This window comes from Myiozetetes cayanensis, unplaced genomic scaffold (genome assembly GCF_022539395.1).
Source record: "Myiozetetes cayanensis isolate MyiCay16 unplaced genomic scaffold, myiCay2020 scf16, whole genome shotgun sequence".
Taxonomy (NCBI): Eukaryota; Metazoa; Chordata; class Aves; order Passeriformes; family Tyrannidae; genus Myiozetetes; species Myiozetetes cayanensis.
In genome coordinates this window covers 1,194,608-1,222,601 of record NW_026087270.1, presented here as the reverse complement: position 1 = coordinate 1,222,601, position 27,994 = coordinate 1,194,608, and the positions used below count along the sequence as shown (strand labels likewise).

At 41.7% G+C, this 27,994-nt stretch overlaps 1 protein-coding gene across 1 annotated transcript; it reads right to left on the bottom strand.

The window, feature by feature from the left end:
• Nucleotides 1-14: 14 nt before the first annotated feature.
• On the bottom strand, nucleotides 15-27,767 carry RHPN2 (rhophilin Rho GTPase binding protein 2). Its single transcript, XM_050311419.1, has 15 exons — nucleotides 27,605-27,767; nucleotides 18,442-18,557; nucleotides 15,180-15,308; nucleotides 12,811-12,886; nucleotides 12,061-12,138; nucleotides 11,291-11,415; nucleotides 10,222-10,388; nucleotides 7,762-7,949; nucleotides 6,382-6,538; nucleotides 5,770-5,889; nucleotides 5,479-5,673; nucleotides 4,474-4,550; nucleotides 3,646-3,792; nucleotides 2,679-2,834; nucleotides 15-1,449 (listed from the first exon to the last, which is right to left on the bottom strand). The coding sequence occupies exons 1-15, from the start codon at nucleotides 27,671-27,673 to the stop codon at nucleotides 1,198-1,200; spliced, it is 2,052 nt and encodes a 683-aa protein (XP_050167376.1). The 5' UTR covers nucleotides 27,674-27,767; the 3' UTR covers nucleotides 15-1,197.
• Nucleotides 27,768-27,994: the final 227 nt, after the last annotated feature.

Genomic DNA, 27,994 nt, shown 5'->3' with positions numbered 1-27,994 from the left:
AAGCTACTATTAAGTGACAGCATCTGATTTTTATTCTTAAATAAATGTCATCAAGATATTTACACCTACTACATAAGAAACTAAAAATAAGTGACAACTTCCAAGTTTACACCAAGATGCAAACTCTCCCCTCATTCAAGTTTTGAGTATCAAACAGCATATATCTACTCTGTAGATGGCAATGTTAACTAACACTACAGTGTTAGCAATTTTCAGTTAATTTAGAACACAGAAGAATCTCAAAGAAATGCTCACCAGTTATTTTTTGTCTCCCTCCTTACTATAATATGTATAGCTGCTCATGAATTTTGCCAAGGGCAGAAAGATTTGATGCGACAGTAAATAAATATTCTGCCACTTACACAGGCACTCTTCATCACTGCAACTTATATACTCTTGATTATTATACTATAATATGTCCATTTTGAGATTTGTTTCACAGTTAATCCACTTTATCAAGACTAATAAGACACAAGTCTCAAGGTAAGTAGATTAAATAATGTCATTTGGAATAAAGCCTGTTTTTAACATTTGCATCAGCAGGCATTTAAAATGTATCCTAGAAAAAGAGCAGAGTACAAGCCTTTTGGAGTTCAAAGACATTTTAAATTTTAAGCCTTCTAATTCTCTTCCAGAATTAAATTATCTATTCAGCAGAACACACCTCGTCTGCATAAAAACCACAATGCTGTGGCACCAACCCTTGGCACAAGGTTAGTTTGTCTGAATAACATCGTTCTCTCTCATTTGTGGTTTAAGATAATTCTTTAGTGTTAAGTGACTCTAAACTTTCAGAGCAAAATCATCCTTTAATGTGTCCCCTATTGTTTTGCATGCAGCATCAAGTCTGTAATAAATAACTCCCATCTAGCATAGTCATTAAAAATTAGTCACGATAACTGTATTTTGAAATTCCAAAGGAATCCAGTCCTCACGTAAGCAGTTCTATCCTCTACATCTTCTTATTGCATACCTCCCAAACTGCTTCATTCTGCCCTTCAAATACTTCGGTTTTACAGTCCTTGCCAGGCTCTGACCTTCACAAGTGTCTCCACGCACAGGCAAATGAAGTCCCACGGTACTTGTCTGAGTTTGTACACACATACATAAAGATAAAATCGATTTTTATCGAGATAAAGCTGATTTTTATGTACATTTTAAACAGAAGCGTCACGTTGACAGATCCTTCCGGAAGACTCAGTACAATGAGCTCTCCGTGTTCAGAAGCGTGAAGGGTAAAAGCTTCTTCTTGGTCTGAGAACTCCCCGCCACAGCCGAAGGCAGGCAGAGGGTGCTCGCAGCTTTCTGTCTGTTTTTAGTTCCCCAGCTTAGAAAAGGGAGTTTCAGCGGGGCTTTCTTGGTCTGATCCATTTTATCCTCGTCCATGGCTAAGCAGATTAAAGAGTACGTCTTCTGCATTCCCACGGAGTACGTCGCGCTCTTGCTGTGCTGCAGGAAGAAGGGGAGCATTGTGAGAGGCAGCCACCCAAAGTGGGTCAGAATTTGCCAGCACAAAGGGTCAGTGTGCAGGCAGCTCTGCAGGGCAGCCAGCGTGCCAGGCTCATGGCATTGTGTGCTCCCGGGGTTTGGCACACAGGGACCCAAGGGTATCCTCTGCACAGCAGACAGGAACTTGGGAATCTTTCCATGGGTTGTTAGGCATTTAGGGTGACTGTGTAATATGTACCCTGGCCTCCCTACAAAGCTGAAGTATGTGGCTCTTGCACAGATCCGAAGGGAATATTTTGCTGTCTCTGGACAGGTTCCATGGTGATCCCAACTACGACAACAAGAGCTGCTGTAGGATATTCTTTTGGGATACCTGAAAGGCACAGCCTTCTGTATCTTATCTTAGCTGTGCCCTGGAGCAACCTGGTTATATTCCAGCCTTTTGTTTCCAGCTGCAGCTTGGAATGGCAGGTGTGTAATTCCTTATTTTCAATAAGGAAAACCAACTTCTTAAACAAAATAAGAAAGCCTAACAGCAGTCAGGGCACCTTGAGGGCTTCTGAGGCAACACTGCTTCAGTGCCTGGGTTTGCCAGGGAATGTCAGGAACATGAAGCAGTGGATTTAGCTGAACTACAGGTTCTTTCAGACACCAACTAAGTTATTTCGAGCTTAACATTTTTAAATCTTGTGATGATCTTCCCTCAGTCTAAAACTTCCACAGCAGTTCAGCGACTGGCTAGGCAGTTAAAGTCCTCCCAAATAAAAAATAAATACATTAATCCATGATCTAATACACAACTCACAGAGCCTTTACGTTGACAGTGCACAGAAAATAAACATGTGGTCTTGGATGTTCTATTTCATCCATAATTGTTTCCCTGTGGCTTTTCCAAAGCTGAACAGGGTAATACTTTCATCCTCTGCCACAAGTTAGAGGAAATAAACTGTGCCTTGAAATTTGTAATGCAATTAATCTAGAGTAGCTCCACTACAAAAAACGCCACCACCCAACCATTCCTATGCACACAGACTACTTTGGCTTGTCAAGGCACGATGATTTAAACAGATTGTTTAAAACTGAACACTTGCCTGAAGGCTTTAAATATTCCCTGGCAGAGTGGGATATCTGACTGCATGAAAGTCAACGTTAATCAGGGACTGAAGGCAGGCAAGTAAAAAAAACTCCCACATCTCCAGTCTGCAAAACATATTTGCCTCATGACATACCAAAGATGCTGCTGTATCCTGGCAACTGATAACCTGGATCTCCAGGGGCTGCTCTCCCACGCTCCTCAGTTTTTCCAGCACCTCATTCACTCCGAGCCACTTGCAATCCACTCCGCCGACTGAAACAATGTAGTCACCTTCTTTCAGGCCCATCGACTGTCAAAACATTGTGCACAGGTTATTATCTGCAATTTTGAGATGCATAAAACGTTTCTGTCATGGTGTAGTATCTGCCCTAAAGGCACTGCCCTCTCAGATGCTACAAACCCATTGTCTGGCCAGACTTGTGCACCTTTTTCAAGAACACAAACTACTTATTGAGTTACCATTGATAAATGTGATTCTGTTATACTCAAATGTTGGCTCTTCTTACATCCTTTTTGCTTTTCTCCTTAAGGAAATGAACCCTGGTTTTTGCTGCCCTATCACTGCCCATGACATATTTTCTGCCCTGTTTACTTCATTGTTCTTATTTGTCCTTCTGTGGTTGCTTCTGCCTTTTCTAGAGCTAAACTGTGCTCATCACTGCATGCTGCTTTATCCCTTTGGATTTTCCCCTGAAAGAACAGCATGTTACCAGCCAATAAAATGTTCTTTTCCCTCTTTCCTTGGGCACACACTACCTTCCTGATCCTCATCCTCATCCTTGTTGCTACTTTTTAAAGCATTTATCCCTTCGAATTAAACAGGGAGTGACGATTGCTTTTCTTATTTGTGACTTTTTAACTATGAAGACTGAACAGAGGAAGAAATCAACTCTAGTTTCATGTGATGTCAGGGATACTCTAACTTAATCTACAGTGTATATAGCACTGAAAATGTGTTCAGATGATATGAATTGACAATTCTAATGTGCAGAACTCAGTGAATACTCCACACACCAGTATGAACAAGTTAAAGTTACATTTAAGGTGTATGGCTACGGCAGTCTGCACAGAAACTGCCAATATTGCCCCAAAGTACTTACTGCTGCAGGACAAAGTGGATCCAGACAATAAATCTGTACTGGTGAACCCCCTTTGAGATGGAATCCGAGCTCTCCTGCTCCCTGGGGGATGCGAATGGTACGTGGAGCCGTCCACCTCTGCTTGGCTGAGAACACAGTCAGGGGGCCCTGCAGGGAACACAGCAGGCACAGCATGGGTCACTGCTACTCCTAAGGAAGCATTTCTATTAAATTATAATGCTTTAAAGCTCATCTTGCATAGATTTTTCTCAGGTTAACTTCCAGCTACTCCCCCTGCAGTGCTAAGTCCTGCTTTATGGCTGTTCAGGTGATACTTCACACAGGGTGAGATAATCACAACTGCCAAGCTGCTCCAGGATCTCTGAAGATGTGCAGCAGGTTCTGAGATCCTGTATTACTGATTCATGTTCTGATCCCAACCATAACTCCCAATTCCTTTTGCTCACAAAGCCCCCTGACAGCCTGGCTGTGTCCCGTGCATGTCACACAGCCTGCAGTCCATCTCCAAGCACCACCAGCTTCTCCCCACCTTTATAAGTTGTGTGCAATTATTTATTAAGACTTCATGGGATTTTCTGAAGGTTATCAAGACTGAATGCCATGCAAGCCATATAGAAATGTCACTCTTTATTCCTTGCTAGTCTCAAGTTGACTTGTACCTCCAAAGCTAGGAATGATCTCTCCAAAAACTTCAGCAAAAAACCAGTAACTACAGGATCATCTTTTCAGGCTAAAATACTTGTGTCCCTTTCCTCACATGAGAGTGAATTTATCTATTATTATGCTATCCAAATGGCAGAGGTTGGTCAGCATTAGCATGTCACATACCAGCTTGTGAAAGAAGTCTTTAACTTTCACCTTGGAAAACTGAGGAGCGATTGTTTCTATTTTATGCTCTGTTTTGGCTAAAACAAAAAGAAAACAAAATTAATTTTCTCTCAGCTATTAGTTAAAAGACATTAAAGTTTATTTTTCTTGCACTCCAAGCTAGATAGAAATTTCTCCTAAATTCTTGCCAGGCTGTAGGAAAACCTCACTTTGGTGGAAATTTGTAAGACAAATATCTGAATCGCCTTAAAAATATCTTCAGACCTCATAGTAGCAACACAGGAAACTTAAAAAAAATCCACCCAAACAAAACTGTGCTATTCCCCTCTTTATTTTTCTTTAAAGCCAGCACTCATACTTTCCTACTGCTTCCAAAGAGGAAAAAGCTGTATGAGCTGGACTAAGGTAGAAAGAAACAATAGCAGTCAAATTGAGTCAAAAAGAGTTGTGCCTCATGAAACAGCTACTAGTTTTCCCCCATATGATTTTAACTTTTAAAACTTCCCCATTTTTTCTAGTTCTCGAGACAGTCACCAAAAAAAGCTGAGTTCTACCTAACCACCAACTGTCATCTACCCCAGAAAACAGTGTTGCCTGAGGCAAACACTGTAAAACAGCTGTAACAAAATTTACTTCTCTGTGATTGAGGAAACACGTGAGGAATCTGAACTCTACAAATGTACAGCATATACATAACATATGCATTATTTATGTTATGCACGGATGCATATATATCTAATCAAAGGCATTACTGCCATTCCTAAGGAAGCATTTCTACTGCTTTCAGTTATGATGCTTTAAGGCATAACTTTTACTCAGGTTAACTTCCAGCTACTCCCCCTGAAGTGCTAAGTCCTATTTTATGGCTGTTCAGGTGATACTTCACACAGAGTGGGATCAACACAACTGCAAGCTGTTGCAGGATCTCTGAAGGGGTGCAGAACCTTTTGGCTGCAGCACACGGAATCATGTTCGTGTATGGTTAGGTATCCTCTGCCCACTTACGGAGGATATCTGGAGCCTGGATTAGGCTCAGGAAGTCATCTTCTGTCTCCTGCTGAGCATATTTGAGCAGTGAACGCTTGTGTGCAGCTGTCAGCACCTCCTGGAGGACGTCGATGTTCCGAAGCTTTTTGCACAGCCCGCAGACCCTCAGAGCTTCCTCGTGGTAAACGATGGCCTGGCGTAGATGAGCCTTCCCTGCAAACAGCACAAACCACAGGCTGTCACCCACAGACAAGAAACACGAAGTACTTTTCAAATGGCAGAGAGCACCTGTGTGAAACTGGCAGTTACCTAATTGTTTTCTCCTAACTTTGTCCTTCAGAACAGCCAGAGCCATCAGTCCTTCGGGCATGTGGTCGTAGAGCTGGGACAAGGCCTTCTCCTGCTGGTCCTCATCATCACCAGGCTGCACTGCAACAATGGACACAGAGCATCAACCACTACCCAGCTCCTGCTCCCCTCTTCCTTCAGCTGTATTGTAGAGGTACTCCTACATTCCCTTCAGTTTTTTTAATGCATATTGATAGGAATTTCAAGTTTTTAGGAACTTTATCAGTTTCATCATCTTGATCACTTGTGTATCAATAGGTGAATAATACTTATATGCCAGAATATGTGGATAGAAATGGAACTGTTTAGCAGGATATAATGGATACAATTTACCTTTTCTTTCTGCCAAAGTTGGTTTATTGAACTTTCACATTCGTCTGTAAAAGACAACAGAGCATGGCCTCTTTTTTTGGGGAAAATTTAGTGTTTTGAGTGGGAAAATTTAACATATGAACACAATTCAACATTTATTGAAGCACCAAAGTTGCTGTCCTACTCACAGACCAAATTATAACTGTTGCTGTGTTTATTACTGTTATTCCTGTGAACATACAAAGGAAGTATGATTCTTACATTCATGGTCACACAGAATGGTGGCAGTGAAATAATGTGCCAGAGCTTTGTAATGGTCCGACTTTATTTGTGCCAGCTTAGACCAGGAATAGGGAATGTTCTCTTTCACTGGCTCCTGATTCATTGCAGCGTTAACCAGCATGTAAACCTCTCCCACCTGAAATAAAGCACAGAATCGGAGTGTGAGAATTTAACATTAGCTATTAGGTGCTCAACTAAGGGATATCATATTCAGCCTTAAGATAACTTCATGTGCAATCACATCAAAGAAGGGAAAAAATATGGTTGGAAAGGATTGGAAATAGGTTCTGAAAAAACCTGAAATTCCATCTCTGATTTTTCCCTTACAAGAAAGGTAATTCTATTTTGTACCCAAACAGATGGACTGAGTCAGTAAATCTGTGTGGGTTCAGAGTTAAATAAAAATACCATCCAATAAAGTGGTTTTAATTTGTAAATATATCTGATTGAGTTAATCCAGTTGAGAAAAAGGGTGAAGCATATTACTTATACAGTGAATTTGTGCTTCACTTTGAAACTGTGGGGTCATACCTAGCCTTAAGTTTGTGTGGTCTGGTTAAAACCTGGATACTGTTCTTTATACAGAGGATATAAAAGTTTTCCAAGCAGTGAATTCTGGTTTAATGGATCAGACTACTCCAACTGACAGAACCAAAAGATCTTTCCCCAGCAGCTGATCAATCCTACAGGTAACTCAGGGAGACTTTGCAGGCTTGGTTGGAAAGGCTTTGCCTGTTTATCTAGTGTGGAATCAGCTAATCTGCTGCTCTGAAATGACTCAGGTCTGATGGCAGACCCAATTTTTGGGAGGTACCTCCAAGTATGAGCACTCCCTTCTGGACCTGCTTTGTTTTCTGGCAGGCCCCAAAAACAGCTCTGGCTCTGTTCATCACGGTCCTTCCCTCAGTTACAATTCAGATGTTCTTCTGGACTCAAGCTTTTTAGGTTTGCTGGGAAACAAGACAGGGTGTGTTCAATACTTGACAGGGAACCACACAAACAACCTCAGCCTCTTGTGTGTAGTCCTGTGGACAAAATTTGTACTGTTTGCAAGAGGAACACAAATAGCTTGTTAAAAACCCTTCAGTAAATTTACTGCCTGAGTGCCTCAGCATATTTCTGTTAAACTCCATGGATTATGAATTAAAAACTGTAACAGTTCAAAAACAATGTTTAAATAGCAGCTATTCACATTTTAATCTTCTGAAAGGTTGTGATTCTCACTGGAGCTGTCCCTTGTTATTTTTAATAAATGCTTAACGTTCAACAAATTCTGTTAATACTCCTAGAAGCTGTAGCTAGTAACACAGTACTGTAAACAGTTATTTTTAAGACTAGATTTAAAGTCCCATATTTCACCTTGGCAACTTCCTGTGTCATTTTTGCAAGTGTGAAAAACTCGTTGCGTATTCCAGAGAGCCCAATCTGCTCAAAAACACACTCTTGAGCCTGTGCAAGCATCATTTTCACCAGAACATTCAGCATGGCTGGGCTCATGTCATAACTTGGGGTGTGAGTAAAGGTCTCCTTTAAGTAGTTCAGGACTCCTGAAATCACAAAAATGGTTTTGTGAGCATCACAGAGAGAGAAACAAATGAACTTAATTATCACGTGCCATAATAATGAGGATTGAAAGCATAACTTCTAGTATGGCACTACAGCAATCTGCAGGGGGTCTTGGTGTACATGGAACTCAAGTGACCTACAGGTTTTGCTTTGCATTTCCATCAATCATCCCCAGCCACAGCTCTCAAAACCACAGTTCAGAGGAGCAACAGAAACTACAAGTTTTGAGGGCGCTGCCTCCAGCTTTGTTTGGAGCAGTTCTTGTGATGGACCATAACACTGGATGTGACTTGTGTCTGGGGGTGGGAGGCAGGGCTTATACAGGGAAGAGAAATAAATCTGCATAGCTATAAAGAGGAGACAGCAGGATGGAAGGAAAAAACACAAGCGTATCAACTTATTTATAGATCTCCCTTTCAGATGCTGCTCAGTGCATTGTGAGCCCCAGTGAAAGCTCCATTCCACACCCCTAAATGAACTAAATAAACTGTATTTATATTTAATAGGGTAAAAATAACATTCTTCTCTAGACACTTTGTTCCACCAAAATGTAATTTCTATTATTTATCAAATTTAAAACAAACACTAAGTGCAGTGCAAATATTGAGTAACGGGTTCACTGATGGAAGCACAACCTTCATTGTGCATGTCATCCAACTGGTTTAGTGAGTTCTACCACCCTGCTAATTGCTGATAATCCTGCAAAAGTGTAACAATAAGACCTCTGCCTTTTAAGTGTCCCAGCTTCTGTAACTTCCTTCTTGCCACCACACTCAGTTCTGGCCACGTTGTACTGCATTTTCCTACTAACAGTTTCTGTGGGTTTTAATTTTCCATGTTACACTTTCACCTTAATTTTTAATATGCCCTTGCAGAAATTTGAATTATGGCCATCTTAACCTTTTTGCACTGAAAAAACTACGCCAGGTGCCTCCCAAGTACTGATGGAGTGCCCTCCTGCAAGGAACTGAAAGCACAGGGGGGAAAAAATATACTTTTCTTTATTGTTGTTCTTATCATATTTCTGCTCACGCAGAGAGCTTTGCTGAGCACTAACTCGGTGCAATACCTTAGTTCAGCACTGAGAAACAGTCAATACAAGCTCTGTATCATGTCCCTGCCAACATAATGAGGTGTCACGGAGCCGTGCACAGGTACAATGAAATGCCTCCTGAGCACGTTGCTCTGGGGCCCTGCAAAGGTCCTGTGGGAGCAAAGAACACCTTTCCAGTCTGGAATTCATTCTGTTCTGCAAACATGTTAAAGTGAAAAGCAGTGATTTTTTTTTTTATTTTATTATTATTATTATTATCAACAAAATGGAAGACGCAGCAATAAAATGGAAGAAATTGCCCAGTTGTTGAAATGTCCTTCAAGGTTGAAAGAGAATTTACTTTAAGTATACATGAAGAAATGCTGTATTTTTTTTTTTTTTTATAGCTCTGTATTCAAAACAGGGGGTTCATGACAATTCAACTTGTGGTGCACAGTTTGTAGCTGTTTCCACCCATACAGAGGAAGCCAATAGCTACAGATTGTTAGTGCAGAAATAAATCTTACAGTACCTACTAATTACACAGGACATGTCTTCCAGCATTATGTGTAGCACAGATGATACTTCAAAAACAATTTAGAAAACCTATTTAAAAAGCCCCAACCAAAGAAAAGCTTTTATAACATGTTAGTTCCAGGGATATGATTCCCTTTATTAGAATTTCTATTTTTCCTTGCATAGGACAGAGATTCATTATTTTGAACCTGTTTGCCTTTGGAATCTCTGGAAAATAGGTAGCCAACTTCCAGTGAGTTCCAACTTTCACTGAAGAGTGCAGGAAGAATAATTTTTGAGACCCCCATCTGGAAAACTAGGTTTTAAGGCTTTTTATGAAACATTTAAATTGCCTCTTGGACAGATGTGACACCCCTGTGCTCTCAGGCAGAAGTTACACTGGTGCAAAAAGGACTGAACAACAAAGCAGTTAATGCAGGGCTATAACCTGGACCTTTGAACTGCAGCTCACAAATCACCAACCACAGGATTCACTGGTTTTATCTACATGTTCAGACTACAGCTGGAGACTGCAGATCAAGACTTAAAGCTTGATCTGAGCTCTTCACTTGGCTTCTTGAATTCCTCTATTCCTCCTCATGTTGTGTAATGAAGTCAGTAGGAAATGCAGCCATCTGTATGACATCAGAATGCGATCAGGAACACTGGCATAAAGACCTTCCCCAGTATTTTCAAATGTGTACCTGCAGCTTTCTGAAAAGCATCAACAGCATTTTCAAGTCCAGCCTGGGTCTGGCGGTTGCACCTTGTTCCAATCTGGGTGTAGAGAGCTCCAATGTTGAATAAAATACTGGCCTTCTCAAGAAACAGGTTTTGCTGGCACACTGGGACACCTGTGAAGGAGTCATACCTTGGGAAGCAAACACCAGAAGTGGGAAGGTCAGCAGAGCCCATTGAAACAACAGGTCATCTCATTCTGTTTTTCTGAGAGAGGAGTGGAATTCTTAAGAACTGTTCTGCTACAGTGAAAATGAAGATGAATAGAAACACCATGATGTACTGCAGGACAATGCACACGCTGCAAGCCAGAGAACAGCTCTGTTGGACTCAGCAGGTCTTACAGCAGCACCTCCAAAAGGCTGTTATATCTAACCCAGAAGTGCCTGTAAAACATCCCAGAGGCCGAGAGGAGGAAGTGCCCACGTGTGCTGCTGTGTTCTCCTACTCAGATGTCACCAAAGACCAACTGCTGGCATGTTTAGATTCTCCACTGCTGGTGGTTAACGTTTCTATTTGCAGCTATGACTAGAAATTTAACAGTTCCTCCTGACCACATGGTAGTCATCTTTTTTCATCACAAAAAACTTTGAATTCAGAGTCAAATCTTGCTCACGGGTGTAGTAAATATTCCCCTGTAACAAATTAAGTCACTCCTTTCTCTCTTGTGGCCCAAATGGTCTTCTTAACAAACTGAAGGAGGAGAATTAAGGTCTGGCCCATTCCTCATCCAGAAGGTTTGGAGTTCAGGAAACACCTGTAGCTGTCCAAAATGATTATTTTTTCCCTTTTTCCCTTGTGCTAGCCTGTAGCCCAAATCCTCATCTATCCAGTGGTTTCACTCTAAGTGTCAAAGGGGTGTATTATCCTCAGGTTTACACTTAACTCCACAAAAAGCTGACAACACCCACTGCAGGGAGTCAGGGAGAGACACACACACTGACAGGCTTCAAATTCAGCACAAGACAGTTAATGATTAGCACTGTTCTGAGAAAAAAAAAAATTACCAAAGAGAAACATGAACTACACACTTACCACGTAAATAAAATTCCCATGTGCCTGGTGGGCGGGAAAAATCTGCTTTCTACATAACCAAGTTGCAGGAAATAGCTGATCAACATCTCAACGCCGGCCTCGTCTCGGCTGGGGGTGCGGCAGGCCTTGAAACACAGCAGAGCAAAATCAGGTGTGTTCTGGGGACTGAAACCCAGGGATAAAGCTCTGCTTCCTCTGGACTTGGGCAGAGCCCAGAAATGTGTGGAATCTGAGAACAGCAAACCTAAGGCCACGTGGATGCATTCCAAATAAGAGTTTTTCAGCTGCACAGAACCTCTAAGAAAGCAAACAGCACCTGTTTGGCAAGTCTCAGAGTTAATGAAATAAAGACTGTAGGTATTCTATGATAGCTGCAGTGATCACCTATGTTTTTAGTGTAATACAGGAAACAAACAATAGTTAGAAATAGCCACCATCCTGCTACAATATTTTGCCAGATTAATTCACTTCAGCATTCTTCTTGGTAAACTAAAAATACTTTAAAGTCAAACAAAAGAAGTAGGCAATACAAATCTCAAATTTACAAGATTTACAAAGCTTTATCACTTTGCATAGCTTCATCTTTTCCTTCACTTTTTCTTTGCTCAGGTTGTAAAGCTCTTGGACAATGGAGATTCATGTTCCATATCTCAGAAATGAAGTCAGAAAGAACATGAAAATTAAAAAGTGGCCTATTCTGTTTCCATACAAATGTTATTATTTGCAACTGTAGACTAAAAGACCTCATAGCATGCCGTACTGGAACTTACCTGTCTCAGATCCATGAGATCTGCTATTTCATCCTCATACTCAGAACTGTCTTCACTATAATGTTCCAGAATAAAGTCCTAAAAAAAGGTAAAAAATTGGAATATCTAAAATTAACTTATTTTTTCCTGCAGCTGCAACCAGTACAAAGAGACAGTAGAACTAATAATTTGATTTGATATCTGAGACAAGAAACTTCACTCTGATGTAAAGGAACCAAACACCTGTTACATCAACACCAGTAGGTTTTAAAACAACAACACTTGGTGACTTTGAAAGGGGCAAACCAAAAGTGTTACCTAAAATGACAGGGGAATCAAGTGACCATAAAAACTCATTAACAGGAACAGACTGTCAAATTTTTGTCAGATATATTAGGGCAATTCCAAGTTGGTTCATCACTGCATTATGTCCAGTAAAACCTTCAGTACTATTTCCTTTTACACCTAAATCGGTAATCAATGCTCTTAATTAAAACAAAAAACCATGGGAGGAATTTTTCTTCTCTTTGGTTTAACTCCACTGTCTCCAAAGCAGAATTTCTAATAACATTTTCTGCCTCCTCGTCCTAGTTAGAAAGGAGCAGTGACCCAAACAATTGGCAATGAATTTTTAAACACGTTATGATCTTGGGTTTAGGGTAAAACAAAAAAATAATTTGCACATACGTTACTTCTGCTTCTTTAAGACAAATCTGAAATGGAAGTTATTCCTGTTAGCTGTTCATTCTGAGATGTGTGTGTGAAATTTACCTTGAGGGGGAGTGTAAAATCTACTTCTTTGGTTTCCTTCAGGCCAAGAGGTACCAAGGGAATACTGAAAGTCTCTCTGTGGAAAAAAAGAAAAGGCAAAAATACTCAGAAATATTTGTTTTCTCTTTGTCTGTTTTAATTACTTTGGTTTATTTGATGACAGCAAGTTTGTACACTGATGTGTGTTGAGGGAAAAGTACATTGTTTAACATTTATATTCCTTCCTGCCCAAGAAAATCTGCTTAATGGCCTGTGACTTTTTAAGAAGAGAGTAAAGAAAGCTACTTGCCTGAGCTTTTTTTATTTTTCCCCATTTAAACCTATTTTTCCTTCAAGGAAAGAAAAGGAGACTCTCACTGCAATTTAGCTCCACAGTTGCCAGGAGATCTGCCCCAGTAAGGGCTATGGTAATTATCAGGAGTTCTAATCAGTATTTTCCATGCTGCCAATGGTTTCATGTGTAGAAGTGATGTGTGTGTCTAATGCAGGGGAAAACAGGGCCAAAGTACCCCAACTGTTACAGGGAAAGGTCTAGGAATAAGAAATCCAAGAACTCCTCAGTTCCAATGCTAAATGTTAACCTGTAGAATATCAAAAGGCAATAAGGATGAGAACTGTGACTTAAAGATCAGAACTGCTTCCAGATATGCAGAGTTTGAGTAGGTTTAACAGATCAGTGTCAAGCAATTTGAAGGTTTATTTTTTTTGTGTTTTGTGAAAGCAACTGTTTGACTGCCTAATCACTATTCCACTACCAGCTACAAAGTCCCACAGTTATTTATGGTCTTATCAAAAACCAGTTTTTCTACTGGTGAAAATTCCTTCCTGGGAAGGTGGGAGTAGGAAGGGAGTTTCCTCAGCAGGGGAAGGGTCCTTCATGATCCAGAAAGTGGCTCAGAGCCAAAACACCACTGCAGGTAGTGCAAATGGGCTGGTTTCTACTGAGGCTTTTAGAAGAAACCTCAACACTTTTGCTACAGATTATATCAAAGCTTTCTGCCCAAAAAGGAAGTGAGACACATGCAAAAGAAATCCTAATGCCCTGATTTAGCGAATTCTGGTGTCACCCCCAGTCCCTGCAGAGCAGCATTTGTCATTCCAAAGAATCGAATGTTTATTTTTAACACAGCTGAGGCGTCACACCCATGCAGCCAACAACGTCATGGGAGCTCTGAGCAGTCAGGGAGGTGATCCTGGATTTCCAGAGCCGAGGAGAGGCACTGTCACACTTCCCAATAAGTGAATTATTTTAGCTTTTGGAACACAAAAAGCATTTAGAACTTAGACTGAACAGCATCACAGAGGTAAAATACCTGCAAAACAGCCTGGGGAAGCAGGATCAGCAGAGAATAACAAGCATTCTGCTGTCCAGCCTCAAGGCTTCTGCCTGCCTTGGGGTCTGACCTCCTGCTCACCCTGCACTGAGAACCCAAGTATTTTTAATATTCCTTAGCTGGAAGAAGGAATAGAAGTTGTGGAGTCCTGCTCTCATTTCCACAGCCGTAACTTTAATAGTGCTCTCTGTGTTCATATGCATATATGAAGACCAGTAAAATCTTAAACAAACAAACCCACCAAACCTCAAAAAAAAACCAACCAAAAACTCAAACATACAAACCCACAAAACAACAACAACAACAACACACACTCACACACACACAAAAAAAAACAACCAAAAACCACACAAAATAAAAACAAAGCCACACACACACACACAAAAAACCACAACATTTTTGCATCGAATAGTTGTCAAAGTTTGCCACGGGGGAGTGAAGGGCAGGAAGTTTAGCACAGGTTTCTTTTGGAGAAAAACTAAACATAGATATTTTTCATCAAGCCAGCACTCACAATTGAAAGCTGCCCCACTGGGAATGGGCTCAGTCAGTCCCTCTACAACAGGAATTCCTTGTAATCCACCTGGAAGTTACCACCTAACTGAAGACAGCACCAAGAGGGACCCAGACCTGCAGCATGCAGGCAATGAATACTCTTTAACTTGGAAGTTTTATCTTTGAGGAATCCATTGCAATTTAAAAAAAAAAAAAGAAATCAGTGTAATCTTGGAAAAATCCAATTTCATCTACTCAGTGCCACATGTTTCCAGTCCAGCCCCGAGAGCTTTCAGCTCTCCCCCCTTCAGAGGAGCTCCATATCTAAGGATTGGTGGCACATGCCTTGCCCAAGTGAAAGGCAAATATGCAGACTAACCTTTAGTCAACAAATCTCCCATCAAGTGCGTTCCCTTCCTATCGAGCTCCTGTTCTGTCACGTGGTTATTGTCCAACATTCACGCTCCCCTAGAAACAATTTTGTTTCCAAGGGTAAACAGAGGACCTGTTAATAATTGAGGGACTTGGCTTTATACTTACTCTGCATTTTGATAAACTTCCACTGAGATGTTAAGTCCTTCCAATTCCTCCTTCAAGATCTGCAGGTCTGAGTTTACAAAACTGAGTTCCAGCAGAACCTGCTCCCGTACTTTGTTGTTGGTGGTTGCTCTGCAGAAAGAAACATAAAATTTTTTTATTGCTGAGGAAAAGGTTTCCCACAAGGTTGGCTGACCCCTTGTCAGCATTCTCAACATTTTTAAGATTTTTTTTTTTTATCTCCATTAAGAGATGGTACAAGATCTCACATTTCAGAATTTATTAGTATTTTCTGTCAAGAGAGTGCCTGGGATAGTTTCCAGATAACAGCACACACCACAGAAGGTTTGCTAAATTTTGTGTGTGATTAAGGGTCAGGCATATTTTCAGATACATTCATCAACAAAACTAAAGCATTAAACAGAATCACTATCCTATTTCCAGATTATATGTTTGTTTTTTCTAAAAGAAGACAAGAGGGTGGAGGTGGGAGTGGTCAGGAGACATTTTTTCAACAGATACTTCCCCCCCTTTATAAATTCAATCAAGATCTGTTGAGCCTTCTGATCTTAAGAATAAAAGAACAGTTACTACAGAAAGATCTACTAGAAGAAAGATATTTCTTTTTAATACCAGACAACTTTCTCTATAATTTGATTTTGTTGGATGTAAATGATTTTTGTTTCTTGTTTCCTTTGCCATTTATGTATTTAAATGCCAACATTGTGAACTGCTGGCACAGTGGATGGTAACATCCAGCCCTCCCCCCACTGAGCTTTTCTGTGTATTCATATCACAATTTCTAACCTGACTCTCCATACAGAGCATTTATGAGAATGCTACTCTTTCCAAGAGACTTAAACCATCCATATTTATAACCACAGGTATGAGTTTAAAACAAAAGGTCTTGATCTGTATCCACAGATAGAGACATTATACCCTTAGATTCCAAATCTTAGACAATAACAAACTTATTTTAAACATGTAGCATTTTACATTTATCTTTCAGACAAAATTCACCTTCATAAATATTTAGGAACAACCACCTCATAAATCTAGGCTGTACTTGGAACATTCCTGCAGTTTTACAGAGCACCTTGGTGAAGAACTGGGCCAAAATTTTAAGTTTGCATTCCCTATTATAAATGAGTTATCTGCAAATTTTCTATGCTGTACTTTATTGAATACCTTGGATTGCTTAAATCAAGCAATGTTAATTTTTATTGCCATCATAAGCCAAACTTGACACAAACACAGGGGTGGAGTGGATCCTTCTCAGTAAAGACAGCACCAATAAATAATAAATATAAACAAATACATAACAAATAATATCTAAAAATAAATAAATGGACAAGCCTTGATGCTATTTATTTTTTTAAGCATTTTAATTATGGCATATTAAGGCTCTATGTTTAGTCTGGCTTACCATTCTCCAGAGGAGGGATTCTAATGCTCCCTCCAGGTTCACCTTCTCTGTTGGCTCTCTTGCTATAACATCTGTGTAAGTTTAGAGTTCATTTTATTCCCTTTTTGGGTTTTTTTTGCACTGTAGACATTCTTTATAATGACAACCAGCAAAAGGCAATGTGATATCGCTGAGCTCCACATTACTCTACTCTGAATTCAGTTTTAAATCAGATTTTCCAGAACAAAAGACAATGAAAAGGAGAGGGCAACTTTCAGAAATTATGAAAACAAAAGTCTTTGCACTACATGGATCATTTGCTTCAAGCCTAGCGTTTACTTTCAGCCAAAAGTAAAGAAACCTGCATTTCCAGCTTTTTCCCCAAGTCCTACTGTAGAAGGCTCCTTGTGGACAGCAATTGTTTCTTTTCTTTTAGAACTTGATGAAATTCAAATAGAGTCTGAAAACCTAAAGCTTGTTTATGGTTTCCCTTAGGACTCTGTAAATACACCCAGCCACGGGAACTTTCTATTTTTAAAATTTCTTCTTTCAAAGAACTAGCAAGTTTTAACAGTCCAACAGGTCTAAATTCACCTTAGATTTCTAAAAACTTATTCCTTAAGTCTGATCCTCTTTTCTTAAGTAGGCTTAGTTCCCACTCTTGTAAACAGCAACTTCACTATTTCAGCAGTTAATATTGGCATCAGAAGCTGAACTTTAGGACAGCTTTAGGTTCCCAGTGTCACATTTGACACTGCTCATCTCTTTAGCCCTCACAAAACACTCCTCTCCTGAGCTGAGGAGCAAAACCATTAACTGAGTGAGCAGTGTCCAGTTTCTAACTCAGTTATAACGATTTTGCTAAGCATACAAAAGGTAGCAAAAGACCATAAGTCTTACTCCTCAATCAATTATCCAGAAAACAAAACAAAATTAAGTCAGTCCTAGGCTAAAACTACCTAAATTTTCTACCAGTCCCCTCGTTTGCAAGAGAGGAGACAAAGGCAAAGGGCAACCTATTAATTAATGGCAGGTTTAAGAAAACTGAATTTACCCAAGCATTTTCACTTCTGTAAGAATACTTCCTAGATTTGGTTCTTGAAGAGCCATTGCTGCTCCAGTTGAGCAGAGGAACAGACTCTTCAGGAGACTATTGCAGATGAGAATTGAGGAAATTCCCAGTTCTTCTGTGTAACAGGGGGATGGACTGGCTGTTGGAAAGCTACAGGACTGTTTGCCACGGAATTAATCACAGGATGTAACAACACAAGGCTACTCCTGTGGGGGCAGCCAGATGAGGAACCACATCCTTAAAAAATAAATCGGTGGACAAAATACAATAGGTGAAGAGCAGAATCTCCTCCAGTTGCCTCCAGCTTAAGGAGAATTTGGTGGCAGCTGTAACCCAGTTCAAAGTACAGGTTTGCTACCCTGCTACTCCTGTATCGTTACTTTATGGAATTAAGGAGGCAACCGATGGTCCTCTCAGGGAACTGAAGGATCTTGGGAAAAGCAACAGCACGGGGGCACTTTGATTTGATTTGAGGGGTAAAAGGACTCATTACAACATTCAGGAAAGGTTCTCTTGCCATCATCACCAGCAATAAAGCTGCACAAAGAGAGCCACCCGAGACACTGCAACAAAGCAGCGCTGAAAGGGCACTTAAAAGCAGGTAACGACCCTGTAGAGTTTCAGCTTGAACTTAAACTTCAGGGAGATTCACAAAGCACCCATCAGCGATCGATGCAGTGTATTAGGCAGACCGGGGAAAAGAAACTGCTAAGAGACTTTTACAAAATTAAAAGAATATCTTTTTAAAAGTGTTGCTTGGAAGAGAATTAGGAAGCCACGACGTTTACCTTAAAAGATTCTCAGCACCAGCTCTCATTCTGACTGCTCTTAAGATCTGCTGGTTCAGGACGGCTCTTTGATTCTGCAGTTTGCTTCGTCCAGTCTCGGCAAGAGGATTGCATCCCTGGAATTGAGAAAACAAGTGTTTTGTTGCTGTTGGAAGGCACTTCAGAGGGAGTAACAGTGAATTTAAAGGAACACTAATGGCATAGGCTCTGTATGAATATAAATTAACTACAATGACATCAATGACAGTGTTCCTTATCTCAAACTTGTTCATTAAAAGAGACACCATGACCACAGTATTTACCATTAAAATCCAGACAAAAAATATTTGTCTTAAAGCTTAAGTACAGGTGTGAGACAGTCGGTTCTCCCCTAAAAAAAACATTTTCAGGGTATTTTGAAAACACAACCAAATTTGGCAGAATGTTATTAAGTTTCTACAGATTTCATAAAAAAGCAGTACCTGGCAAGGTAGGAACTCCCATCAAAACTTCTGCTTACCCCTTGCAGAAGATCAGAGTTCCATCCTGGCATATATGCAGCCTTGAAATACAACTCTGTCCAAACCAGGCTTTGGTTGCATCACTGCTCACGGTTTTAAGAACTTTCAAAGGATCTCAAGGATCTCTGCCCTTTCCTTCTGGTGCTCAGACCTTCAGCACAACTCCCACCCCTCCTTCCCGAGGTTCCTCCCTTTCCATCTCAAGCTCATGAAAATAGAACTTTACAGGGTGAGATGATGATTTTACCTTCAGACACTCATCAAGAGGGATTCCCTTAAGAAGTAAAGTGTGAAATCCAGAGTTCCCACACTGCTCTGGTGTGTGTGCACACCTTACACAAGCACAAGGCTCAAACTACCGAAACCTGTGTTTGAGCAGGACTGAAGCATTGTATTCTGGTGAGCAGTGATAAGCTAAAACTGCTACAGATTAATAGGACTGCATGTTTATCTTTTTTTTTTTTTTTAAGGGAAACACAATCTAACACCTTTTAAAATAGGGGAGAAGCTTCCCTTCCACACCTTTATTCTTTGCCTCTGCCACCCCTTTTAAAAAACTATGAAATAGCTTTGAATATTAATCCTCAGAGCCAGCCAGCACACCCCTGCAGCCTTAACTGCTAATTCTGAAGCAACTATTTGCTTTTTATTGGTTTTATAACCACTCAGTTTTAAAGGTTTACCCTTAAATAAAGCATGGCCTTTAGAGTGGCCTCACTGGGTATCAGTACAAAGCTTATCAGTCCTGGTTGTGCATTACACAAGAGAGAGGCTCAGATCTCTCTTCTCTCAACTCCTCCAGCCACTAAATGCACTATTTTGAACATCTCCCTCTTGGTTTTGACTATAAAAACTCAATTTTGATATAAGAGCATTTAAAAGTCTCTCAACGAGCTCTGATTATGAGTGGCCAAGCAGTGACACACGAGCGTAGCAAAAGCAAGTATTTAAATAGAACATGAAATTCTAATTATCTGCGTGAAGTTCAGTGATTTGGGTTGCCAAGTGAAAGCAAACTGACTCAACAATAGAGAAATGAGCTGATCAAACCAGGTTACACCAGTTGGACTGAGAAAACACCCAATACTGTTAATTTTAAATCTCTGGTTTGAAAAGTCTGCGATAAATAGGTAAAATGACAGGAAGTTTATGCAAACATCTTCAAAAGTGCCATCTGACAGATAACCTGAGAAAAACACACCACATTAAATTACTGATATTGCAGAAATGTTTCTGCATTGAAATACCACTTGCAGCAAAGCCCACACTTGGGAGTGCAGTGGATCCTCTCTTTGCCAAGAAACCACTCACAGCAAGCACAACACAGAGCAGGTGAACTTCTTACTGGTGGGGACATGCACAGGGAGCAAACTCCTTCATCTGAGATTAAAAGCAGTCCTTTACCAAATACTTTATGCTCCTTTACATACCTTTCTACACAGAGACATGCACAAAGTTGCTTTCTGCTCTCAGTCTGTTCCTTTTCCTGGGGTGCAACCATTTTTCCTACTTTGCTGTTTCTTCATTTTGTGTTGTGTAATCTTTTCTGCTACTGGTATTCAAACCCTTATCTCCTTCCATTCTACCCATGCCATTTTTCATTTGAACCCCACCAATTCTTTCCTCTTGCTCTTTGCATTCATTTGGAATACTTGATTCTCATCCCAGGCCTGTCATCTCCATAGTCCTGCACAGCTATTTTCTTCCAACTTCTTTCTTGACCATTCAGTCCAAGCATCCTTCTTAAACATAACCTTGCCCTGCCCTTTTTTTCATTTTTTTCTCTAAAGCTGCAGCTTCCTTTTACAACTCCCTGCCCTTCCTGTGTGCCAATTATGTTTGATGACATCATTCTAACGCTTTTTTACAGCTCTACTTCTGGAAATTTTTCAGGAGGATCAACTGCCTGACTCCCCAGCCCATGAAGCTGCTGCAAGTGGGTTCAGCTCTTCATTTTAGTGAACCTTTGATTCAGCTCCAGCCCAGAAGTCAAACAAGCTCCTATTGAACAGTGAGTGCAAAATGGCAACGATCCTAAACTCTGTGCAGAGAGAAAAAGAGTCAGAGAAGTTTCCCTGCATTTCAGGTTCAGGAATAATCTCTGTATGAAGCTTTATTGCAAGAAGAGCCCTGGGCCCTAAGAGGACAAGGCACTTTTTTGGAAAAAGTTGCTTTTTACATCTCCTCCACAGGGGATGAGGACACTCAGCTAGTCTGTGTTCATTTACAGGCCTAAACTCTTTATTGTCATCAGGCTGCCACAAAACTGATGGATAGAGGACAGTGAAATCATAAATATCTGGAAAAAAAACCCCAAACCAGAACCATGGGAAATACACAATCTGAAAAAGATACCCCCTTGTGTAAAGCACAAGTTCTGTGTAACAAAAAGTCATTTTGCTGCCAGGTTCAATCAAGTGCTTTATTTTGTTTTCCTCCATGCAGAAGATCCCTTTCCCAGACAGCATTTCTATCTGGTTCACATTTAGACAATCCCAAGAATGTTAACATTCAGTTCATTACAATAAATGGAAGCCAAACTTCCCAGTGGTTTCCACACCTGCTGTTTTATTTCTTGTCAACAGGATACTGGATGCTTCATTTAATTACTGTTTATTACTTTGCCAAGCCAAGCAAACCTGGAGAGTAAACTGGATTTTATCCTGGTTCATACACTATCAGTAAAATTCTTAATTAAACAGCAACAAAAGAATGGTTATTACAAAGCAAGTTGTAAAAATGATCAAGGAGTATGGCTGAAACTTTCACTGCATAAAGGAGCCTTAAAATCCTGCAGTCTAAGGGGTTTAGCCGGTACCTTTGTGCTTTTCCAAGTTCCTAAACTCTAGGCCTCGGGAAAATTACCCACCACAGGGGGAAGACAGTATGGGTCTGTGAAAAATATGGGTCCTGAATAAAGAAACAGTTGTATTATAATTTGGATGTCAGGAAGCTCCTTCTTCAAGAAAATGTCAGAAACCCAGTCGTGACGGACACAAAACTCATGCCTCTGACAAACAGTGAGTAACAGCAGCAAGTATCTGACATTAGCATAAATATTATTTACCAAGTAGTGGTTTGAACTTGGAAGGTGAGTCACTGTCTGAAGGTGACACAGAGTTGAAACTGGGTGTGTTTCCTTGCTTAAAAGAGAGCATTCCTTTCCAGCCAGAGCAACCTGTGCTGCTTGGTAAGCCCGGCAGTGGATGCAAATGGTCCTGCCCTGCAGTCATTTACACATGTATGTAGAGAATTTATGTGCAAAACTTGTGTGGCTGTAACAGCAACTGCAGCAAACACCATGATTCACACCAGTATTTCTAGGGCTGAGCCCAAATCCTGCTAAATTGCTATTTCCTTACCTTCTTCCAGGGCTATAATTAACGTTTCTTTTTGCATATTCCTCCTGGTACAATTTTGAAAAATTTAGCTGTATGCTGTAAATCTTTCAGAAGCACAAGTTTTATTTGAGGGTTTTATTGTTGTGTTTGGTGGGTTTTCTGTGTTTATGGTTTTATTTTTAAAGAAGAAAGAGAAGATGTGGTCTTCTAGAGCCTAATCTACTTGTACCCTGGACAAGTATTTTACAGTTTTAAGTGCCCGGTCCAAAAGATTAATATAAAGTTAAAGAACTGATTATTGTATTAAATTCCAAAGATTTATTTCCCATACAATACTCCATCCTGTCACACCACTCACAGAGCGAAATTAAAATTAATATTTCATCAGAGACATCTGTCTCTTGGCTAAGCAAGTTTCAGGTGATTCTTCATTTCATATGAAGGGCCACTTTCTGTTTTAGGTTTCATGAATTTGTATATAGTGAGTGGACATGGGGTGACAGGTGTTTGCATCATTGTAATGTTGTTTCTGTCCTGCCAGACAAGCAGAAAGAGAACAAATAGGCAAATAAATATTCCTGTGTCAATGCTAGTGGTGATGGTTGCCTGGCTACCAATGACTTAGAGAGAACCCCAGGAGCTAAACCACAGTGGAAGGACAGGAGTAGCAGGTTGGTAAACTGATACATCACCCACAGATGGGGGATGCCCTGCAGAAGGAACCCCGAAAGTTAAGACAGAGAGTTAATGAGGGAAGTGCTGATTCACAAGCTGGTTTCCATACCTATCATTTCCAGCCTGGTGCTTCACTCCTGGAGTTGCTTGCTTGCTGATTTGAGCTTCTGCCCTGGCATGGGGGACTAATACATAGTCTGTCTTTCTGAATTCTTTCTGAATCACCAGCTTGGTCTAGATGATGAATATCTAGCCTCAGATGGAACCAAAGCCTTGAGAAAGGGAAGAGATAAGAAAGCGGCATCTTCCTTCAACTGAACAGAGTCTAAAGCTTCACTAAGGCAGCTGTCCTACTGCTCTGCCCCCACAGAGCACAGTGCACTGCCATCCAAAACAACCAAACTGAGGCCAGAATGCTTTGTGTTGAGCCAGAACACACTGCAGAAAAGGTACCCTTGGAAAATGAGCTTTTTCTTACCATTTATTGCAACTTCCTGACTGATGTGGGAAATTAAGAGAATTTGTGGTCAGTGTAAGGCATTACAAAGCAGTAAGGTGAGAAAATACAGCAGAAGGAACTTGCTAGATGTCTCTCCTTGCTCCTACCCACCCAAAAAACCAACCAACCAAAACAGGCAGGCACAGCCCCACTAACAGATCATCACTGGGTCCCGTTGCTGAGTGAGTGCTACGTTATAAATATCACGAGTTCTGGACGTGGATGTGTTTCAGGGATATTTACTTTGTGAAAACTTCCTGGTCAAGTAGGGTGGTTGCTGTGATGGAAAAGGAGGAAAAACAGAAGGGGAGAACAGCTTGGAAATGAAAGCTGTTTCTCTCACAAGAATTCAAAGGTAACTAAAGGTAACTAGGAAGAGGTCTGAGAGGCCAAGCAATCCACAGAACCAAGGCAGGCTTAAAGAATAACTTCCCCTTAGGTGGGAGAAGCACCTGGCATAAGCAAAGCAGCCACAAGGACTGACCTGCTTTAATCAGTCTTGGCCTGTTGAAAAATCCTTCCCATCTAAATGTCTCGCTCTACTTTTAAAACAGATTGTTCTTTGCTCTTATCATTAGTTTTGTCATTATTTTCAAAGGGAAAAAAGACTGGGGGCAGAATTTGGATGAATGTGCGGGATATGCATGGCTGATCCTGCCAGTAACAGTGAAAGAATGTGGAACTGCACACAGAGGAGGTCAAGGTACGAGGCTGCTGGTCCCAGAGCACAGGTACAGTTTGCCCTGGCAATGTACACTGAATTAAGTTACCCACGTGGATGGCCAAGATAAACTGAACAGCAGCAGAACCAGTTTTCTGGTGACTTATCTTCACAGAAACTGAAAAGTTCCAGGCAGAAGCTCCATCTCCTTTTGGATGGAAAGTAAGGTGCTTCTTCCACTTTGCCATATCCTCTTCAGGATACCAGCAAGGATATTTTTTGGGGTTTGCCTCTTTTGCTTTTAAAAGTAAAATGTTTCTCACGACTTTTGTTGCAGCTGATCAAATGGTTTAAGAGGGTTGTTTTAGAGGGGAGATGTAAGAGAAAGGGAGTAGGGGCAACAGTGACAGAGATAGGTGTACCCTGTGTGTCTCCACAGGGAACCTCCTTAAAATTAGATGATAAAAAACCCAACCAAACAAACAAGCAAACAAAAAAAAAAGAAAACAACATCAAGAGCAACACAAGCATCTGAGACAGCTCAAAGCATCTTACAGGTTTCAGGAAAATCTCATTTCACCTATATAGATTGCAGGCCTTTGCCACAGAGATAATGGAAAGAGGTGGGGCAAGAGGAAGAGGGAAAAGTTTCTCTGGAGCAGCTCTGACATCACTGGAAGGGAATGGGAAGGGCAAGCCTGAGAAAGGCTGAAGGGGACTGCAGTAGCTGCTACCCATCATATCTCAGACTCACCTGGCAGAGTCACTTTCCAGTGACAAGAGAAGCTAAAGCAGCAAACACAATTATTCATCTGTTTGCCCATTTTTGGCACTTCACATAGAGCGGTTCATGCTTTTACAGGGCCCATTCCCTACACTAAAAAAAATAATACTTGTTTGGTGCCTTTTTATTTTAAGTAAATAAGTTGGTTTACATGCTGCATCTTGGGGATGCTGAGCCTTGCCTTCTGATATGCTGTATTTAAAACTTCAAAAAGCACAGTACACAAAAGGGCACTATAGGGACTGTGAGCATACTTCCCATAGTCATCCATTCATGAAAAGAGTCCAAAACAAATGGATCCTGTATGAACCGCTCCATTTTTCTCAATTATAAAATTTCATTGTGCACAATATTCTTAGAAAGCATGGAAGGCAACCTCGTTGTGTAAATAGTGCTTGGAAGCCTTTTTGTGAGCAGGACTGATGCAAAGTGTTTTCACCTTGCTCCACAGCTCACAGAATGAAAAGGTCAGCTAAGTATTTTGACCTAAAAATACAAGGACTAACCTTGGAAATTGAGGTGATTCTGCACCAACAGAAGTGGTAAAACAACCCTCAGATCCTTTCAGGAAAAGAAAAAGTGGTGCCATTTAAAAAGGGAGGGGAAGGTGACAGACCCAGGGACACCCATTAACAGCTCCCTCACCAGTCTCAGTTAACTGAGGTCACCCAGCACACCATTCACACGGACACGTGAGGACTGAGGATATTGTGTCCAAAGTGCCTCCTTGGGTTTGCAGCTTCCAGGAATGGGTTTTTTGTGGTTGAGGGTTTTTTTGGTGTTTTGTGTGGTTTTCTTCCCCCCTTCACCTAGAACTACCGAGTCAGAAAGAAAGCTTTAACCTTTGAGACCACTCAGCTAATGGATAACAGGGAATACTGGTTTCTGCTTACTTTTAGGGACAGAAGACTTTGAGCATCTGGCCTAATCTGAAGTTTGTAACTTTATTAAAGACACTTATGAGCTGGTTGAACCTTTCAGAGATCTGAGGGAAGAATGTTTCACTGCAATGCTGGCTCGCTCAGATTTTATCAGATTCCTATCCATTTTCTACTGCTTTAAGACATAAGTAATGAAAAGTGGGCAAGATTCTCACGATTAGGCAGAAAATTGATTTAACAGTATTTTCATGTGTGAGGAAAAACTTCATTCCTGTCCAATGGGCTTTACACTCATCTAATGCTGTTTCAGTGACCTTAACTATAACATGTAACAATTTAATTTAAAATAAACTTTAGCAAGTTTGAGTGTAGAAGACATACTCCTCTTATGACCTGAGGCACAACCTGGCTACTAAACTTCAGTTAGTCCTTATCAGCAAAAACAAACAGGTGGAAGAGTTGATTTATCTAACTTAAGTTCACGAAAAGTCAGCTTTTTTACTAACATGCCTCAAGGCAGCATATGAGTGTAGAAAACATAGCTATGAAAACTAAGTAATTACAGCTTTGCCACACTTCATGATTTCCTGCCATGGACTAGTAAGAAAGAAGTGATTTACTCACCAAGTATTACAGTAGAATTACGCAAATGGAGAAGCCAGACAAATTTGGTCAGAGTTTTGTTTCAGTCTGTCTAGTTATTTACCAGGTGGTGTTGATTCCTTGCAGCACGGCTGGCACGGGTAAAACTTGGCTCTTTTCAGGCGCAAACAGTTCCTCTGCTAAAGGGCAATATTGTTGCTTAAGCTCCTGCAGGCTTATGAATTTGGTAAATAATTGGGGAAAAGAACAGCCCGTAAAGACGCCAACGAAGCAAAGCACCTGTGCCTCCCTGCCATGTAATCCAGGTGGTTGCTAATGTGCGTCGTGGGGATGTTTTTATGCAGACGTGAGCAGCAACAAACTGAAGTATACAGCTTTTTTTTGTTTTCCTTCCTTCCACAGAACGGACATTTCATGGTCTCCGATCCAGAATCTACACAAAAACCCCCGTGTACCTACACCCCGGCTTGAAACAAAAGTTACAGGCTCTGAGAACTTCAAAACAGAGAGAGGAGGCCGAATCAAAGCTCTCCGAAAGCGGCTCTTACTGCCCTTTACCTCCGGTGAAGTTCATAACTGCCCACAGGGCTGCATTGCAGGCGATACTTAACCATAATTACTGTTGTGCCGAAAGAACTCGGGTGCAGGTTATGGCATAAGCCGCCCACTCAGTCTGAAGAGTAATTAGGGCAGATGTTCATTAAGAACTTCCTAACGAGTCTGTTAACTTACTCCAGTAAACTTTCTTACAGGTACGTAAGGCAATTCACTAGAGAGCGAGAGAGGAGACGCAGTGAGGAGCGAACAGGGAAGAGCGCGGGGTGGGGGGAGAAAGAAGACGGACAAGTGGAATTTCACTTGTTTTACAAAGCTACGAGCGCTCCTGTTCCTCGGGGTGACGCCCAGCTCGGGAGCAGGGAAGGGCTGCCCAGGATCCTGCGGAGCGCCCCGAGAGCTCCAGGCGCACCCCCGAGGAGCCGGAGCCCAGCTCCGGGCACGGCCCCCAGGGACACAACCCCTGTCCCCAGCCCGGGACAGGTCCCCACCTCGCCTCCCTCCCCCGTGGCCCCCCAGGGCTGCTCCCCGCTGCCGAGGGTCGGGGCCCGCGATGCTCCGCCGGGACGAAGCAGATGGTGAGCGACGGAGCGGGGAGCGCCAGCCCCGGGACACCTTCTGGGGGAGCCCCCCCGGGCACGGAGCCCACCGCCGCGCTGCTCACCTTGCGAAAGTAGCCGTCCTCGGCCGGCTCTGCCGCCGGGCAGCCGCGGGGCGGGAGGGTGTCTGTCATCTCCGGGCTGGCTGTGCCTCCTCCGCCGCTGCCACTCGAGCGCTGCTCCGCCGAGCCCGACCCTGCGGAACAGCCGCGGCTGCCGCGGGCACCGCCCGGCCCCACCCCCGCCGGGGCGGGGAGGAACCGCCCCGCCCCGAAACGCTGCCCCTGCAGCGGCCCCGGCGAGCTTCGGGGGGTGATTGTTCGGCTGCTCCCCGCGCTGGGAGTCCCGGCGGGGCGGCCGAGGTTCCCCCCTCCCCTTCTCTCCCTTCCCCCATTTTCGCTCCTCCGTGCGGGGACTGGCGGTGTCTGTGGCGGACTGAGAGCGGGGCTCGGCGA

Excerpts from the sequence above, each read along its gene's own strand:
- RHPN2 (XM_050311419.1), bottom strand. The coding sequence starts at position 27,673 with ATGACAGACACCCTCCCGCCCCGCGGCTGCCCGGCGGCAGAGCCGGCC. Across the intron at positions 11,416-12,060 it reads ATCTCATGGATCTGAGACAG|GCCTGCCGCACCCCCAGCCG; the intron begins GTAAGTTCCAGT and ends CTGTGTTTCAAG. Across the intron at positions 3,793-4,473 it reads AAGACTTCTTTCACAAGCTG|GGCCCCCTGACTGTGTTCTC; the intron begins GTATGTGACATG and ends TGTTCCCTGCAG.